Source organism: Lissotriton helveticus, chromosome 8, assembly GCF_964261635.1.
Source record: "Lissotriton helveticus chromosome 8, aLisHel1.1, whole genome shotgun sequence".
Lineage (NCBI taxonomy): Eukaryota > Metazoa > Chordata > Amphibia > Caudata > Salamandridae > Lissotriton > Lissotriton helveticus.
In genome coordinates, this window is record NC_136069.1 from 449160839 (window position 1) to 449179304 (window position 18466).

Sequence of the window (18466 nt, forward strand, 5' to 3'; positions counted from 1 at the left end):
CTCTGCTAAAGACACCTGTGTGACTATAAAGGCTAACTTCCCCCATCTCCTGATGTGCCCCCGCCTCTGCAAAGACATGGAGACTGTGTTTGAGATACAAGGCAAGCATGAACTAGCCACCTGGAGTAATTGCACACTATTGCCAAGGGGCTTCCAGATTCCCCTATCCTCCAGCCAGAATTAGGCTTGTTCGACAGAGCAGAGTTACTTATGCTAGAGTGCTGCTACAAAGCAAATGAATGCAGATCATAACCAGACTTACCTGGGATTAAGGAGGATTTCAGAATTGTAAACTCGCCATTTGCCTGCAAACTCCCCATGTGCATACGAATGTCATTGTTGATGAGATCCAGTTGCTGACAAGTGAGACTATTTGAGTCATCACTCAGCCCAGCCAGGTGCTGACCATCTCCAACCCCGCTGTCCACACATAAGATCTCATATCCAACTTGATAGACTTTAGTAAACAGACAATCGATGTACACCTGCATCACAGCTTTTCTATGCAATGGTAATATGAGTTTTATAACGCTTGAGTTCCTCTCATCAAGTTTCTGTTTAACAGCGTACAGTGTGGCTGCGACACTGGACTTGGTGACCAGCTCAATTCTTCTTCTCCGTCCCTGGAGGCTGCGAATAGTGTGCAAGAAAACGTCTCTAGCATCAGTAGTGTCACAGCCAAATGTATGGCAGTACATGATGTAAACAACTGGATCCTCAGCGGGGCACTGTTCCCCAACAATAGCCATGGCTCTGCGCAAAAGTGCCACGATGCAGTTATGTTTACCATTCAGTTCTGTGCTGCACAGGTCAATCAATACTGCGTCGGTCATCTTCAGAAAACACAAAGCAACCACACCAAGAAACCTGCAAAGACAAAAAAGGCAATTAACATTTCCTGATGGGTTATTTTTCCTTCAAATAAAATATAAATCTTCCACCTAAAAATTTAACTGGAAGCTATAGTATACAAAGATACTTGCATTCATTTTAAAGTGTGTGTGCTACAGGAAGGCAATTGAACTTTGTGTTAGGAGGTAGCCAGCTGAAGGGAGTAGACAGCACTCAAAAATGTCCCCGGCCCGCTACCTTGAAGCCAATGTTCATGAAGCACGATTATTTAACATTTTCAGATTGCTCCTATTCATGGACATTGGTGATAGCATTCACATTCACAGATACAAGCAGGAAGTGGGTTCTAACGTACCCTGTAGTGTCCCTCCCTTGCGTTTGCATGCAATGACAAAGTTCTTCAACCTCATTCTGACCAATGACTATTCAATTGACAGATGGTACACTACTCTAGATAGGATTTGCAAGTACAAGATTTATGCACCCAGCAAACATGAACCATGGTTGCAAAACTGTTCTTGTGCATAGTTGTGCCATACTCCAGTCAGATATACAGAGTTGAATTTCAACCTAAGCACACTAGCTTGGGGCAAACGGCCTACTGGTTCAAAGTGCTGGTAAGTTATCAAGTTGGAATAAAGCAAATGTAATGAGCCACTAGTTGATCAGCTTTGTCCTTCATAGTATCAAGAATGACACCAACTGCACACATTTTGGCAGGACTCAGGGGTCCCTACTATATGAAAGTGTATATGCACTTCATACCACAGTTCTGTTTGTTGTACAACTGCACTCCATCATGTCTAATCCTTTCTCAGCCAAATAAAGCTGTGGCAGGGTCGATGAAGGTAAGGCTACGCCTAAACAGTAATCAAAGTTCAGGAAATTATATTCCGCCTGTTGCAAGCAGAAGCATGACATGCTTGTAAAGCATCCAACAGTGTTTCTAAACAATCTGATCAGTACACAAGACCCGATAATGAAACTACTCTTCTCTATGAGCTCCCTACGACGCTGACATAAAACAAGGCTTAAAAGAACTAATAGGTCTAATGTTGGTCGCCAGCCTTTTATCTTTGCCAATGCTTGCTGGGAAAGCTGGTACACAGTCAATGAATCTAAACAAAAATATAGCTAGACACAAAAATATTGTTGTTTAAAAAAATGCACATCCATAGTAGCACCAGGCACTTAAAGAGAATTAATTTTTGTGTGTATGTGCTCCTTGTGAAAGGACTGAATGCCAAGAGCTGAAGTAGGTTGACCCACTGCCCCAAGCTGTATGTTGAAGTTCGCGGACATAATGTATTAGTGACAAAATAACAGACCAATGGAGTAAGGTGGACTGGCTGAAAATAAGGATATTATATATATAATCTTAGTAAAATCAAAAAATGTCTTGGCTGATGCCTGACCTAAAGAGACACAAAAGCATAGCGACAGGTTAATAAGTGGAAAGCATTTCCTTTGGAGAAGCCTACATGTCGGGAAAATTAAAAACAAAAAACAAAAGGTAACCTGTAGATGATAATCCAGTAAATATGAGGGGATTCCAGACTACCCATTACCGTATTCTGCTGTTTGTATCCAATCACTCAGAAACCCGTGGTTAATTTTCTTGCTTTGAGGCTTCACACTACTGCAATTTGAAATAGGCTAAGGTAAGCATTATCATGTGCACTTACACAGAGAGTAGGGCTACGGTTGACCTATACATTTTATTAGGGACACTCAGAGATGAAGGTTCACTTACGGCTAATATTTGAATTAACCCAAAGATGATGTCTCAGTTGCACACACTAATGTATGCACAATGAGATCTGTAGAGCACACACCTATTGGCATATGAAACTGCTGAACGTTGTGACAAAAAATATTCAGATTATTAATAAGGTCAGCATTTGCTTTTGAAGATTTTAAGTTAAACTCTAGAAAATGCCAATACAACACCCTCATTAGCAAACCAAATTCAGTCTCTATGTTGAGAATGGAGAGAGGAGTAGTAGGATATCCTGTTCTTCACGAATCTTAATTCTTTGATATTGTTTTGGCTAAGTCAGGCTAGCTTGGTACTGATAACAGCTTAAGTGTGGTCCCACTTTGAAAAACGCAGTTAACAAGTGGAGTGTGTCAATGAACTGCAAAGGTCTTATCCACACAGTCATTACCTATAAAATTTCAAAATCTATGCTGATTGTACAAAATATTTTTCTCCCAAATCAGAAGAAGAAAGCATTTAAGCTGCAAAAGACTCTTCTAGTTCCAAATCTCATGGCAAGTGTTTCGCTAAAATGAAGATGTGTCAGGGCGTGGCCAAGACGGCGAACATGGCGGACGTAGCCTAAGCGAGCTCCGTCCCGCCGATTCCTTATCCTGCGTCGCCCCGACCGAACTGCACCGCAAACCTTGTGGCTGCAAGCGGCTCCGGGGGCGACACCTCTGCAGTGACTTTGGTGTCCCAGCGGTCTGGGACCAGGGAGATACAGCCGCCGGGAGCCCGGACGGCGACAAGGCCTTCATTCCACGCCGCAGCCGGGACCTCGATTGCCGGGTAGCCCGCCCGGAAGTGAGTGGAAGCCGGGGTGCGCCGGCGGAAGGTGCCGCTCTGGTGGAGAGAAGCTGCGGAGCGGCGGTGGGGGTTGGGCTGACCCCATTCGCGCCTGGACGCTCGGCGCGGCGGCGAAAACGTCGGCTGGAGGAGGACGAAGTCGGCGCCCGGACATCGGCTGAGGTGGGGTAAGGAGTGGCAGGGGGGCGTGAGGCCTAGTGGGGGAGGGGACGCTCCGGGACTGTGCCTGGCCCCACTCGGCGGCGGGTTCGAGCCGCAGGGCTCAGGGACACTGGAGCACTAGGGAGGCGGCTGCCATACCGACTCCCCTAACTGTCCCCCCCCCCCCCCCTCCCCCCTCCTCATTTGAATTGTGACCCTGCTGGACTCTCCCCGGGTGCCGGACAATCGGTGCACTCCTGCTCGGTGGTCGCATCGGACCGCGGTGAGGGGGGTGGGTTGGACAGACCCCCACAGACTTTTGCACAGTCACAAGCTGGCCGGCGGCCCCCGGGACACATTGGCGTGGACGCTGGGAGACGCAGCATAGACTCTGGGTTGCCTCCAGCAGACCCTGCAGCGGAGTGAGTGGCCCCCGTTGCCGCGTGGTTCGGCTGTGTGGACCCAGCACTATCCCCAGCCCCTGGGCATATAGCGCCTTGCGGGTGCTCCGCCAGGGTGTACTCCACATTCGGAAGTTCACGGGGCCACGGCCTGCCCCGGCGACACTCATCACCAGAGAACGCACATACAGTGAGGGGTGCCTTGGGCTGTCGGTTCCCCCGTGATTGAGATCACTACTCCGCCCGCGATATGACGAGAGGGGGCAACAGCGGCAACACTTCCAAGCAGGGCCCGATGGACAAGTTCGCAGGACCCAGTGGTGGTGCGGGGGCTTCTGGTGGTCCCCAGAGCACTGGGCCGGACAATGCAGCGTTGATGGCGGCGATCACGCAGTCGAGGGACATGCTGGACGCGAAAATCGGAGCGGTCGGATCAGACGTGACCCTGCTCTGACAAGACCTACGCAATGCGGTCGCACCCATCACCGAAACTGAATCCAGGATCACGGAAGTCGAGGACGACGTGGTAATTCTCAAGGAGAAAGTTGCTGCCATGGAGGGGATCCAGAAGGGACTTGCGCTGCGGGTGGAAGATGCGGAAGGGAGGGCCAGAAGAAACAACCTGCGCTTCGTGGGCTTCCCGGAGAACTGCGAAAAAGGGAACATGGAGGCCTTCCTGACCCAATGGCTGGAGGGATGGCTCCCCCCGGACTCCCTGTCGCGCTGCTTTGTGGTGGAGCGGGCGCATCGTGCACTTCTTCCCAAACCGTCCACTGGAGCTCGCCCCCGCTCGGTGATTGCCAAACTGCTCAACTACCACGATAGGGACGTTATCCTACGACAAGCCCGCGCCCAGGACCCTCTAATGTTTGAGAACCACAAAATCCTTGTGTTCCCGGATTACACAAAACTGGTCCAGCAGCAGAGACAATCGTTCACTGCGGCAAAGGCACGTCTGCGAGAGCTCAAAATTCCATATGCTCTACTCTTCCCGGCTCGCCTGCGTGTGGTCTTTGAATCCCGCACCCAGTTCTTCAATTACCCGGAGGAAGTGTTTGAGTGGACAGATGAAACAGTGCAAGTCAAGGTGAATACCCCCCCTAGGAGGAACTCGGATTCGTCGACCACCGGGAGACCCCCAAAAACGCCTAGAAGATCACGCAGCTGGAGTAACTGGAGGTCGCGCTCTCAGAAGCGCCCGCCTCCCCGCGACGAGACGGCCGAGGCGCCGGAGGGGACAGATTCTTCCCCCTCGAAATCTTGAGACCCTCACGATCACGCTGATTCTAGAAATGGGCCTACAGGGCTGATGAGGTGCTTTGACGGATGGAGTAGGCCTGGCGCTGCTCTTGGACATGCCACTTACAGATGGACTACATGATTCCGTACTCATGGGTGGGCAGTAGGTCGGGAGACACTCGCACGAGAGCGGGTCTACTCCCGGAGTTCGTTCCCACGTGTTGGGTGGGGGGTTGTTGAATACTTTGTGGGTAGTTGGGTGGGATCCATTGGTGTAGTGGGTCTTGGACCTCCCGTTGGAGGGTTGAGATTGCCTGCACCGCGACAGGTACTTCAATGTTGCTGAGGTATGGGGTGGGGGGTTGGAGGGGGGGGTCGTTGGTACAGTTTGGGACAGGGGAGGGGGTGCAGGGGGAGGGACGGGGGTTTGGGGGATCCGGAAATTGTGGGGGGGAAGTTGGGTCTAGCTCTAGCACGGTGTTTACGGGAACTTGGAGGCAGCTATGTGTGTGTGTGTGTGTGGTCTTGGTGGCCCGATGATCTCAGATTTTGGGTGATTGATGGCGGCTGAAGGACAGGGGGCGAGCCTTTCGCGAGCCTCGACGCACATATTGAGCTGGAATGTGAGAGGGATGCTCGATAAAATTAAACGAAGTGCGGTTCTACGATTGGGGAAGACTGAAAAAGCGGATGTTTTGTTACTCCAAGAGACGCACCTTATGGGCACCAAAGTCCTTAGTTTACAGAGGTATGGATATGAACAGGTGTTCCATGCTGGGTTCACGAGAGGGTCCAGGGGAGTCGCAATCTTGATACATCGTAGGGTCCCTTATACACACGACACACAGTGGCTGGATGTGCATGGACAGTACGCGTTTACCAAGGGGAGGCTGGGGAATGAGCCCGTGGTCTTCGGCAGTGTGTATGGTCCACCCCCCCTACAAGACGCTCTGATTGAACGACTGTTTGATGTATGGACTGACGTCCCATTTGTGCTGACGATTGTGGGTGGCGATTGGAACGACGTGATGGACGGGAGACTTGACCGCTGTAGGCCCGGGGGAGGTCAGCTTTCTGATACTACTACACGATTGAGAAGAATGGTGCGAGGGATGGGATGGATTGACACTTGGCGATATCACCATGCATGCAATCGCGAATATACCTTTGTCTCTGCGGTCCACAAATCCTTCTCTCGCCTAGACTACCTGTTCGTCCCGCAGCCCTGGATAGGAAGAGTCGACTCTACCTCCATACTTCCCAGGGGCCTGTAGGACCACTCCCCGATCGCGCTGACATTGAGCCTAGGTGTGCGGCGACAGCCGTTTCGCTGGCGTCTTTCCACGTGGCACTTGCAGCGCGATGACTACCAATCACACATGAGGGAGGCAATAGCGCACTATTGGACGGAGAATGAGGACCCGAGTGTGGATGCCATCACCTTGTGGGAGGCCCTGAAACCTGTGCTTCGGGGCGTGGACATCGTGTGGTGCGCCGCGAACCGTAAGGCCCGCACGTTGGCTCTGGCGGAAGCGGCTGACCAGGTACGAAGCCAAGAGGCGAACTGCCTGACAGGGGAGAATGGAGACGCAGTGAATAAGCTACTGCACCTCCAGCGGTCATACACCTCCTTATTGCTGGACGAGGCCCGACAGACTTGGCTCGCTACGCAGAGCAGAATCTACCAATGGGGGGACAAATCTAGCACGATGCTATATAGGCTATGTCAGGATACTTATCAAGCCCAGCCCCTACCGGGACTCCGAGACGCCGCGGGTAGCCCTATCCCGGCCCCCGAGGTCCTGGCCCAGACGTTTGCTCAATACTATGAGACACAGTATGCCCCCCGGGAATCCCTCCCAGCGGAGGAGATCGACAGATTCCTCGCAGACCTTCCACCCCGGGCGCTCTCGGATGAAGCCCGGGATCGACTGGACCTCCCGCTGTCGGCTGAGGAGCTAGGAGAAGCTCTAGGCGGACTAAACACGGGCAAGGCCCCTGGGCCCAATGGGTTCCCATGTGAATTTATGAAGATGTTTCATCTCCAATTAGGGCTGCGCTATAAGAAGGCCCTAGAAGTGGCTAGGGACCGTGGAAGACTGCCAACAGACTGGCGACATGCCGAGATTGTGGTTTTTTGCAAACCGGGGAGGCCGCAGGATAGCCCGGAATCTTATCGTCCGATTTAGTTGCTGAACTTTGAGGCGAAAATACTGGCAAAGGCTTTGGTGAACCGCCTTCTCCCATATATCACGGACCTGATCCATGCGGACCAGGCAGGTTTCATGCCCCAAAGAGCAACGAGACATAATATACGACGCGCGCATTTGGTGGTGGAGGCGGTGCGGGCGGCGGGCATCCCTCCTGCTGGCGGATATAGATCGCGCCTTTGACTCCCTGAGTTGGCCATACCTTCGAGCACTTCTCCTCCGACTCAATCTGGGCCCACGTTTTCTGTCTTACATTCACTTGCTGTATACGGACCTGACTGCAGCGGTCAGGGTTGCGGGGGCGGTCTCCAGCTCGTTCCCTATTGGTCGAGGCACCCGGCAGAGATGCCCTCTCTCACCTTACCTGTTCGCCTTGGCTATGGAGCCGCTCGCGGCTTGGGTGAGGATGGATGCCCAATTGCGCGGAGTGGAATGGGTGGGGGGCCCATCTGATAGGATTGCACTCTATGCTGACGACGTGCTTTTCTTCCTCACCGACCTCAATAAATCGGGGCCGAGGGTCCTGGAAATAATGCGCATTTTCGGTGAGGTGTCCGGTCTTAGACTCAATGTACAGAAGTTGAAATTGTGGGTCCTGGGTGACGGGGGGACCTTGGGTCCCTGGGCCTCGGTCCTGCAGGAAGCGGCGGGAGGCCTTAAATACTTAGGTGTCTTTTTGACGGATGTACCGGGAGTGTCGTGGTCCCGCAACATAGTGCCAGTCTGGGACAAGATCCGTTCGGATATGCAGACGTGGTCCAGGATGCCCCTAAATGTCTATGGCCGCTCAGCCATCTTTAAGATGGTGGCCCTGCCCCGTATTCTATACCAACTGCAAAATCACCCGTACCCAGTTCCGCCGCAGTGGTTTCGGCAGGTGAACTCTGCCTTGGGTCGGTTCCTATGGACTGGGGGAGCAGTGAGAGTGGCGCTCCGCACCTGCTTCCTGTCGACCTACTGTGGGGGGCTGGCCACGTCGGACGTCCAGTCCTACTATTAGGCGTCACACCTGCTTGTCCTTAACGAATGGTGGTATGGGGATCGAGGCGACCCGACCTATGCCCTGGAGAGGTATATGATGGACCCGGACACGCTCCATACTATTCTATACTCGGCAGCTATCCGGAAAAGACTCCCGATGGTCACCCAGGTAGTCTTCAGAGTATGGCGCGACGCTCTCCGCCGCATGGGATGGTGGAATAGGCTAACGAGTGAGACTCCACTGTGGCACAATGGGAGGCTGCCCGGTTTGGCTTCACTGCGGGGCTTTGAAGGCTGGGACGCTATTGGCATCTCGGCGCTGGGCCACGTTCTAAAGGGCTCAGTCCTCAAGTCGTTCCAAGCATTGCGGGATGAATATGACATGCCCCAGTCCCAATTCTTCAGATATCTACAGCTCCGACACGCCCTGGCCCCCGCAATAGCAGACATAACGTCCTTACCGGAATTCAGTCCCTTAGAAGCTAAGATATTTATGGGGGAATTGGAAACAAAGAAATTTCAACCATATACCAAATGCTGGTTACCCATTGTTCCCCTTCTCTTGATAAACTGCGGGCGGTCTGGGAGGGTGAGCTGGGGGAGTTGGAGGAGGAGGACTGGAGGGAAGCCCTGGAGGCCCCTAGGGGAGCAGCGATAGCAGTGCGCCTGCGATTTATCCAATTTAAATACCTACATAGGGCATACTATACGAGGGAGCGACTGTGGAAGGCGGGGCTGATAGCCTCCCCGGAATGCCTGAGGTGTGGAAGTGCGATAGGCTCCTTCTTACATACGATGTGGGGATGTGTACGGCTGCAGAGATTTTGGACTGGCGTGTGGGACTGTCTCGAGGAAGTGTTGGCATGGGAACTCCCTCGCACACCGAAGTTGGGCCTCCTTCATGTTATGGAACAAGTGGGGGGTAATAGGTACAAACGTCACTTGCTTCTTCTGGGTCTCACGGTGGCCAAGAGGGACATAGCCCAAGCCTGGAAAGCCCCCAGAGCTCCGCTGGTAGGGGTGTGGAAGCGAGGCATGGACTTCAACATGGGTCTGGAACGCCCAATTTTTGAGGCCAGGGGCTGCCCCAGGAAGCACTATCGGATCTGGAAGAAATGGGCAGACTATAGGGGCCTGCTACTGGACCCCCCGGCGACACGAGCCACTGACATAGACCTCATTCGTACTGCCCCTGAGTGAACTGAACCACATGCTGCTATCACGATGCTTAAGCTCCTGTTCTGGACAATGTAAACACCGTGCAGGGTGGGGGGTGGGAACTGGGCTGGAATACGGGGAGGGGGGTATAAGGAAATGTTGATTGAATATTTTGACCTTTATCGCTCTTATAAGCTCACTGTCTTCCTGCTACTATGGAAGCAGTGTTTCTTTTATATTCTGTCAACTGCTAAAACCAAATAAAATTTGTTCTGAAAAAAAAAAATTAAGATGTGTCAAAAACCTTATTTCTGGTGCCCATCGTTACCTCTTTGGTATGACTCACCAAACTGGGCTCCAGCACCCAACAAGTCAAGGTTGACAAATTTATGACTGATATTTGGTACAACACTAGACTATGGCGAACTGAATGATGGGAAATCCTGGCACATTTTAGCCCACAATTGTTGCCCCCTTGTACATTTGATCTGATTGAAATGTTTCAGCTCTTTCTGCAGGTTGTCTTTAAATTAGTGTAACCGTGGCAGAGGCACACCCTGTCCTAAGGCATTTTGCACCCATTCTCACTTGCTGAGAAGGCCTGCCCTCTGAAGTCAAGTGTCTACTCCTAGCCATTTAGACTCTTCTCCGGGCATACAGCAGAAGAGCAGAAAGGTTAAGGGAGCCTTGCTGCAGTGTTTCCCATTTCTGAGCTTTTTAGGTTATAGAAGGGCCTTCGACATATCTTCTACCCTATTCACCCCTCCTTCACCTTTCCTTCAACCACACTGACTCCTCACTCTATAACCTGAAAGTATTCCTTCCAGAGGATCACAGGTCCACTCATGTCTACTGATTATGATATCAAGGCTTCTGTGTGATCCATACCATGGATATATGTTGTTTATTGATTCCTTGGATTTCTCCTCTGGCATTCATTGAACAGATCCCTCAAACATATACAAGTCAAACTCCAATGTATTCCTTATCTGCAACTCCTGGATGGACTTTCCAAACATGAAGAATTACTACTTCTATAACGCCCAGTTCTGAGATTCACTCCACTATGGACTCCGAGCCCATTTACTGAGGTTGGCTGTTTAATAGCAAAATGACAACTAATTTTTCACTCCAAGATAGACTATACTATATGATGCTCTCTGCCACACCTTGGTGAACTCCATCAGAGAACATACTGTATAATGCCAATTTTAAAGTGGTATTTCCTATTACTCCAGGGTGCAAACACCAGATCATAAAACAGGGATCTGTTTCCATTCCTTGGAGGACCCTCTCAAAACCTGTAGCATGGCTGGTTGTATAAAGACCATTCCCATGTTTTCCTCTCTGTTGAATCCAAAGACCATTTCATATGTCTAACTGCATATTGACTACTTTATAATGCTCCTAGATAGACCATAGCCTGGATTGTTCCCTACTACTCATGGGTGAAGTCCTGAGGTATATACTGTGGCTGATGACATGATGGTTGCCTCTTTGCTGTTCCACAGTAAACCCACAAGCGTTTATACTGGGCCTTGCTGTGTAACAACTATTAATATTGCTCCCTGCTGCTCCTAGGTGGGCATAGACTCCATATAATGTCCATAGCGTGCCTTACTCCTCTACCGCTCCTCTCTGGGCTCTTAATATCAAGTTGTTTAGCTAGCGGTATAGTGGTTACACCTTTGTCAGTACTGTGCAGGCTATAGGATGCTCGCTGCCACTCTCTGCTAGGCTGTTCAAAACAGGTACCACAGATACTGACTGAGCCTTTCCACACTGGGGATACTCCGCAAGTATGTGCAACAGCTGACCACATTATTGTTTCTCCACAGTAACCCATCAAAGCAGCCAGTCTGCTTGGCTCTAGAATTTCCATTTTATGGGTTACGCCTTTCGTGAGCTCTAGGCACTTCCACTATTCTCAATGAATAATGTCTATGATTACGAGTTGATCCATCATTCAAGTGGACTTTCACTTCCGGGTATGTCTTTTGTCAATATGATTTCGCATGTACAACTTTGACAAAAAAAATTAGAAGGCGTCAGTATGCATGCCAGACTCTACTAACATAGTTTCCCTAAACCCAGGGCAACTACATGCTTGCTGCAACACAGTTTTGAATAGTCATTATCTATAAATGTCCATCACCAAAAGACTTACCATATAGCCGTAGCTCATTCACACACTTTCAGTCAATACATAAGCAAACATCTGGTGCTCAAGCATACCTCACTTCAAAGTGCCACATAAGTGCAGTGGCAAAACATGTTAAGGCCAACATACGCGTCCTTAGACACACCATCAAAACACTAATTTGATAGAACACAACAGGTTTACACACACTTCCATCCATAGCACTTCCGCAGAGTAATGTACTTCTTTTCTGCAAAAGTACTTCAGTGCCTCATTAGGAGTCTACAGTACAAAGTAATATATTGATGTGAACTTCTGCTTTAGGCATGACACACAAATGTTTAATAATTCACACAGTTGCAGAACAGTCTTGTTTTCCCTATTTTTCTCAAGACAGTGACGCAAAAAGAATGCACACTCTTTGAGACTCCCCAATCCTAGTATTCATTACAAGATATAGGCAGATTCTTAGTAATCTATCATCCCCTAACAATCTGACCTGCATGTAGCTATTACACATGGACACTTCTAGTTTACATTCTAAGTGTGTACTATTATATCACTCTTCAACAGCAGGAGCAATATACACAATCTACATCCAATAAATAATATGTGTACTCAGATTTACATGTAAAGCAAGTACTTGTGGTTATGACTGTGATATTTAAGTTTCTCTATGGCTTATCATTCTTATCTAAAAAAAAAAAAACTGGCAAAGTGATAAACTGCACTATAAATGTCCATACTCTGATAATCTTGCGTTTAGAACCATCAATAAAACGGAAACACCAAAACAACCATAATACAGTATTTTTCTTCAGAAAAGATTTATGGGGAGAAATTAACACCTAGCATGCCCAGGGCCTGATGAATAGGCAGAACGTGGTTCCACACTCCTCTAGCTTACTTCACACAAGTACACCTGTAGGCTTGTGGTGCTCATCGGTGAGAGCTTAGGCCATCGCTCGACCCTGGGGTATTAAAGAACTTCCGCCCGATCTCACTGCTCCCTGCTCCTGCGAAGATGCTGGAAACCCATCTGAATAAGCATCTCGCGGGCTTCATGGAAAGTTCAGGTCAGCTGGATTACTCTCAGCATGGTTTCAGGAGGGAACATAGCACCGAGTCGGCCCTTACCATAGTGCTGGATAACATCCGCACACGTGCTGATAGGGGCCTGACCACCCTCCTGATCCTGCTAGACCTCACGGCTGCCTTCGACACCCTCTCTCCCTCGGTTTTAACATCTCGCCTGAGGGAGATTGGGGTTGAGGGGTCTGCCCTGCGTTTGCTGACATCTTTCCTCGACCAGAGAGAGCAGAGGGTGAAGTTGGGGGATTTACTATCTCCATCCCTGTCTGTGCATTGTGGGGTCCCTCAGGGGTCGGCATTAAGTCCGACCCTTTTCAACATCTATGTGACCCCACTTGCCAGACTTATTAGATCTTTCGGGATGGAGGTAGTTTCCTATGCCGACGACACCCAGATCCTCGTCTCTCTCTCCCAGCCGGCCAGCACGACTGCCTCCAATTTTAGATCTTGTATGGAGGCAGTCGCTCAATGGATGATTACCAATTCATTGAAACTAAATGGGGAGAAGACGGAGGTCATGGTGTTCTGAGGAAAGGAAGAGATATGGTCGGCGAACTGGTGGCCGGACTCACTGGGAGCTTGTCCTGTCCCTGCCACTTTGGCCAAAAATCTAGGAGTTCTGATTGATCCTACCCTCAGCATGCGTCAACAGGTCAATAGAACAGTTTCAACCTGCTGGGGTATAATCTATGTACTGAGGAAAATTAGACACTATCTCTCTCAGCAGGCGAGAAAACAAGTTGTGGTCGCACTTATTGGCTCCCGTCTGGACTATTGCAATGCGCTGTATGCGGGACTAAACAAGGGTCTGCTGCAGCGCCTGCAGGTGGTCCAGAACGCGGCGGCCAAATTTGTATTAGATCTGCCCAGACGTGCCTCGGCCACCTCCGCCAGAAAATCGCTACACTGGCTCCCCATTGAAGATCGGATTCTTTTTAAAACTCTGTGCATGACCTACGGGGCCTTGGCTAGAGGCAGTTCTACTGGGATTGGATCCATCCTGTCCCTCTATAGCCCCTCTAGGAACTTGCGCTCCACCAACAAATTTTTGTTATCAGTTCCACGCACCCGTAGAGCTAAATGGGGTGGCAAAGCTTTTTCCACTCTAGCATCTAAGTCGTGGAATACTCTTCCGGTGGAACTTAAGTCCCTTCCCACCATGCAGGCATTTAGAAAGGCTCTGAAAACCCGGCTTTTCGCGAAGGCATATTTGTAGTTGTGTTCTGCCTTTCTTTTTTTGATTTGTTTTGTTAGGCGCCTTGATGCCTTTGGGTTTTAGTTGCGCAGTATACATTTTATTTCATTTCATTTCATTTGGCTTTGTAGCTGTCTCATCAAACTTTTATTTATTTTTTAAATCAAATGTACATATATAGAGGACCTAGGTTAGTGTGCTTCACCAATTGGTCTGTTAACCTTCTGCCCATTACAAAATAGGGCAATGGGTCAGCTCACTTTACTCATCAGCTTTCTTCACTTTGAGGAACCACAAAAAGTTTGCTCATAGCTCCTTAAAAACAGTTCATTTCTCTTCAGTGACAAAGCTCTTTATAAGTGCACTTTTCACTTCAAATGTTATTTTAGCATATTATCTTTGTAAATAGATATTTATTTTGCTTGCACTTCAGGTGCCCTATAATTATATGATTTAGTTTCTGTCCTTTTTAAAGCTGCTTTTATAAAAGGTTTAAGTAAAATTGTGACATTGTAGCTTCTTGCAATTTAAGTGCCTGGTTGAGCGAGGTTTTCTTCTTGTGGGCTTCATAAACAAGCACTGGCAAAGTCAATAGATCTTCCCCTATAAGAGAGCTATTCGCTTTGTGAAGGTCTTTGAGCTACATTGAAAAGCAGCATGGCTGCTTCACAGCATGGCTTAAAGTAAGAAAAGAAGAGATATAATGCAGCCAGCGATGACCGTGTCACAGAGCTTTTTTCCTGGTATGAGGGGGGAGACAAGCAACACAGTGTAGAGGAGCAGGACATGAAACAACACGGGAGGGTCAGGGCAAACGAGGAGTTGGCCTAACGGCTAGGGCGCTCGACCTCGGACCTGGGGATCTGGGTTCGAGTCTCGGTAACGACACCAAAACCTCCTGTGATTCTGGGCAAATCACTTAATCTCCCCGTGCCTAAAATGAATGTGTGTCCGTCCTCATGTAACGTAACTGGTGCTATGTAAAGCGCTCTGATACCCGATTCGGTTCGGGTCTAGTTAGCGCTATATAAAACTCTGCAAATAAAAATAAAATAAAAACACAAGGAGGGAGGGGGACAGGACAAGCACATCAATGCGTGAGTGGACGTGGACAAGCATCACAACGCGGGAGGGCAGGTGGGGGGATGGGACAAGCACCACACTGCAGGAGAGGAGGTAGAGATGAGACAAGCATCAAAATGAGGGACGATAGGTTGGGGGATGGGACAAGCTTCAAAATGAGGGAGGATAGGCGGGGGGATGGGACAAGCATCAAAATGAGGGAGGATAGGCGGGGGGATGGGACAAGCATCAAAATGAGGGAGGATAGGCGGGGGATGGGACAAGCATCAAAATGAGGGAGGATAGGCGGGGGGATGGGACAAGCATCAAAATGAGGGAGGATAGGCGGGGGGATGGGACAAGCATCAAAATGAGGGAGGATAGGCGGGGGGATGGGACAAGCATCAAAATGAGGGAGGATAGGCGGGGGGGGATGGGACAAGCATCAAAATGAGGGAGGATAGGCGGGGGGGATGGGACAAGCATCAAAATGAGGGAGGATAGGCGGGGGGGATGGGACAAGCATCAAAATGAGGGAGGATAGGCGGGGGGGATGGGACAAGCATCAAAATGAGGGAGGATAGGCGGGGGGATGGGACAAGCATCAAAATGAGGGAGGATAGGCGGGGGGGATGGGACAAGCATCAAAATGAGGGAGGATAGGCGGGGGGGATGGGACAAGCATCAAAATGAGGGAGGATAGGCGGGGGGACGGGACAAGCATCAAAATGAGAGGATAGGTGGGGGATAGGACAAGCTTTAAAATGCAGGACACGTGGGGGGTGGGACAAGCACCAAAATGCAGGACACGTGGGGCGATGGGACAAGCACCACAACGCGGGAGGGTAGGTGGGGGGGGATGGGACGAGCACCACAATGCGGATGGGGAGGTGGGGTGATGGGACAAGCACCACATCGCAAGATGTGGGGTGAAGGGAAAAGGACCACAATGCAGGAGGGAAGGTGGGGGGGGATGTGATAAGCACCACAACACAGGGGGGAGTAAGAAACACCATTGACAGTAGGAGAAGGCAAGCTACACGAGGGGCAGTCGGAGAGGGCAAGGAACATGACTGAGGGAGCAAGCAACAACAGACAGCAGGAGAGGGCAATGAACATGACTGAGGACAGCACGAAGCAAGCAACGCATCAGACAGGTGGAGGGAGCAAGCAACATGTTCTCTTATGGAGTCTTCCACAATAGGAAGAACAAGCATTTGCAATGCAATAGGTCTTGCATTTATGATAATTTGAGCTACTGTCATTGTAAATGACAATACATTTTATGTATGTGTTTTTAAAACAGATAAGTAAAAGGCAGTGTCATTTACAATACCCATAGCTTAAACTTTCGCAAATGCGAGACCTACTGCGTTGCAAATGTGTGCTATAAAAAAATTTTCAAAGCGTTTGGAGAGAGTGCGTCCTGCCTGTAACAGCAGTCATGACAAAGCTATTTGAGAAAATAGTGCTCAGAGACTGTAATTAAAGCTTACCAAGAAACAACACATGTAACAGGGGGGGTCACCATGGGAGATTACCAAATGAGACAAGGCAGTACCAAGTAGGGACTACTAAGCCTTTTGTCGAATGAACAGCCACAGTTTATAGTGGACAATGACACAAGCCAATGAAAAATATGGGTGGAAAGTAGGTGAAGCCCCTACAGCAATACAGAATGCCTCGCAGAGCATGCGCTGCCCAGGTTCGACCTAAAAAGTAGCTCCAGGAGCAGTGGAAGGACACGGAAGCTGTACTTGGCAGATCCATGTTCCGGGGGGGGGGGGGGGGGGGGGGTCCAAACACAAGAAGAAGTAGTCAAGTCGGGACAAATTGGCTGAAATAGAGCGAGCAAATGAGGGGGGCGATACAACTAACCAATGGGCGAGCTCTAAGCACCCTGAAAGTAAACAAAATGTCTAGCAAGCAGCAGTGTATGTATTGTTTCAAGCAAGACCTACAAATTATGGCAAACTGCACCGCACAGCTGAAAGGCTTGTTACATAAAAAGACCACCAGCAAACAGTTTCGCAGCCCCATCGGTTAATCTTTTTAAATGTTACGTTTTTATTGCTAGCATATGGTGGCCACATTATGTAGAGGTCTGTTTTATTTTCATAACATAATCTTGCAATTAAAAAGTGCTTTTAAAAAGATTATGAAAAATAACAGCAGAAAGCCAGACCAAATGGCTATCTCAGTGCTTGTTATTTTCTTGCATCCACTCCAGGTTTATTTGCCGAATCGTGTGTTTAGTTTCGCGATGCTGTTATGTGTTGTGAAAGATCGTGCTGCTTCTTCCGTAAGCTAATGGTGTAGGCAGGAACAGACAAAAGAAAAGCTAGAGACAATCGATTTTTATCTACCTACTGATAAAAGAGGACAGGGGAGACATTAATCCGTTTATTTCCTGAAAAATAAAACACAGTTGCTCACTGATCTAAGTAGACCGTTTCGCACGGAATCCAGCCAGTTGTACAGCGCAGCAGACCTTACCGTAATAAAGAAGCTTAGCTGATGAAGACAGAACAGCGCAAGTCAATGCAGATCCAACTCAGTGCTTGGCGCGAGTCCCCACTGTGTCTCGGCACTGTCATAGAAGAAGGACAAATACCGCGTAGGTTCCCTCATTGCACAGTGCAGTACGACGGCCATCTTGGAATGTGGTGAAAAACGTGCATTTCCAAAGACAACAGGCCCGCAGGACAAACTACACAACCGTAGCAGCAAACAAAACGGATATGATATACTACATATTTTAAACTTAGCTATAGAAATATTTTACAATTGAGGGCATTTTAAAGAAAAAGCCAACAAATTGTACAGTTCAACCTTCTTTCAATCATTTTCAAACACTAAACTGTCTCACTCTGTGCCCCTCAATTAGTGATGTTGCATATCTGAGGGCACAAGGCCTAAAAAAGGGGGACTCCCCAAGTTAGGCAGAATGGATGGGACATCACTGAGTGTGACACCACAGGAAGTCACATCATAGCGACATCGCATGTGGCATCACAGGAAGTGCATCACAACCCATGACATCAGATCTTAAGACCTCACATATGTTTAGCAGCTCTATTATGAGTATATTTGAGTGCATTACAATATTTAACAAATTATATTTTACATTGGGGTTTTTGGAAGAGAAAAGCATAATTAATTCACCTACATGCCAACATTTCAGGAGAGCAAAGTGGGAGATTAAAAAAAAAAAATAGGGAGAATGGGGCTTTGAATCGGGTTACTGGCATGTATGGGCTTTGGAAGTGTGCTGCTGTAGGATTGGACATTATGTAGTGATGCTGTCTAGTTGATGCACGTCACGTAATGACGTGACGTGCGGCGGCCATGTTAGGGCTGCGCGCGCAGCGCGAGGCATTGGCGCGAACAGCCGAGAGAGAGGCAGCAGCGGCTCGGCGCTCCTTA

At 49.1% G+C, this 18466-nt stretch overlaps 1 protein-coding gene across 1 annotated transcript in view; it reads right to left on the reverse strand.

The window, feature by feature from the left end:
* Positions 1-17668, reverse strand: part of LOC144772768 (purine nucleoside phosphorylase LACC1-like) — an 87320-nt gene extending 69652 nt beyond the window's left edge. The window contains exons 1-2 of the mRNA XM_078657319.1: positions 17537-17668; positions 263-867 (exon numbers count right to left, since the gene is read on the reverse strand). Coding sequence (XP_078513445.1) covers positions 263-833 — 571 coding nt within the window. The 5' untranslated portion in view covers positions 834-867; positions 17537-17668. The remainder of the gene's footprint in view (positions 1-262; positions 868-17536) is intronic.
* Positions 17669-18466: the final 798 nt, after the last annotated feature.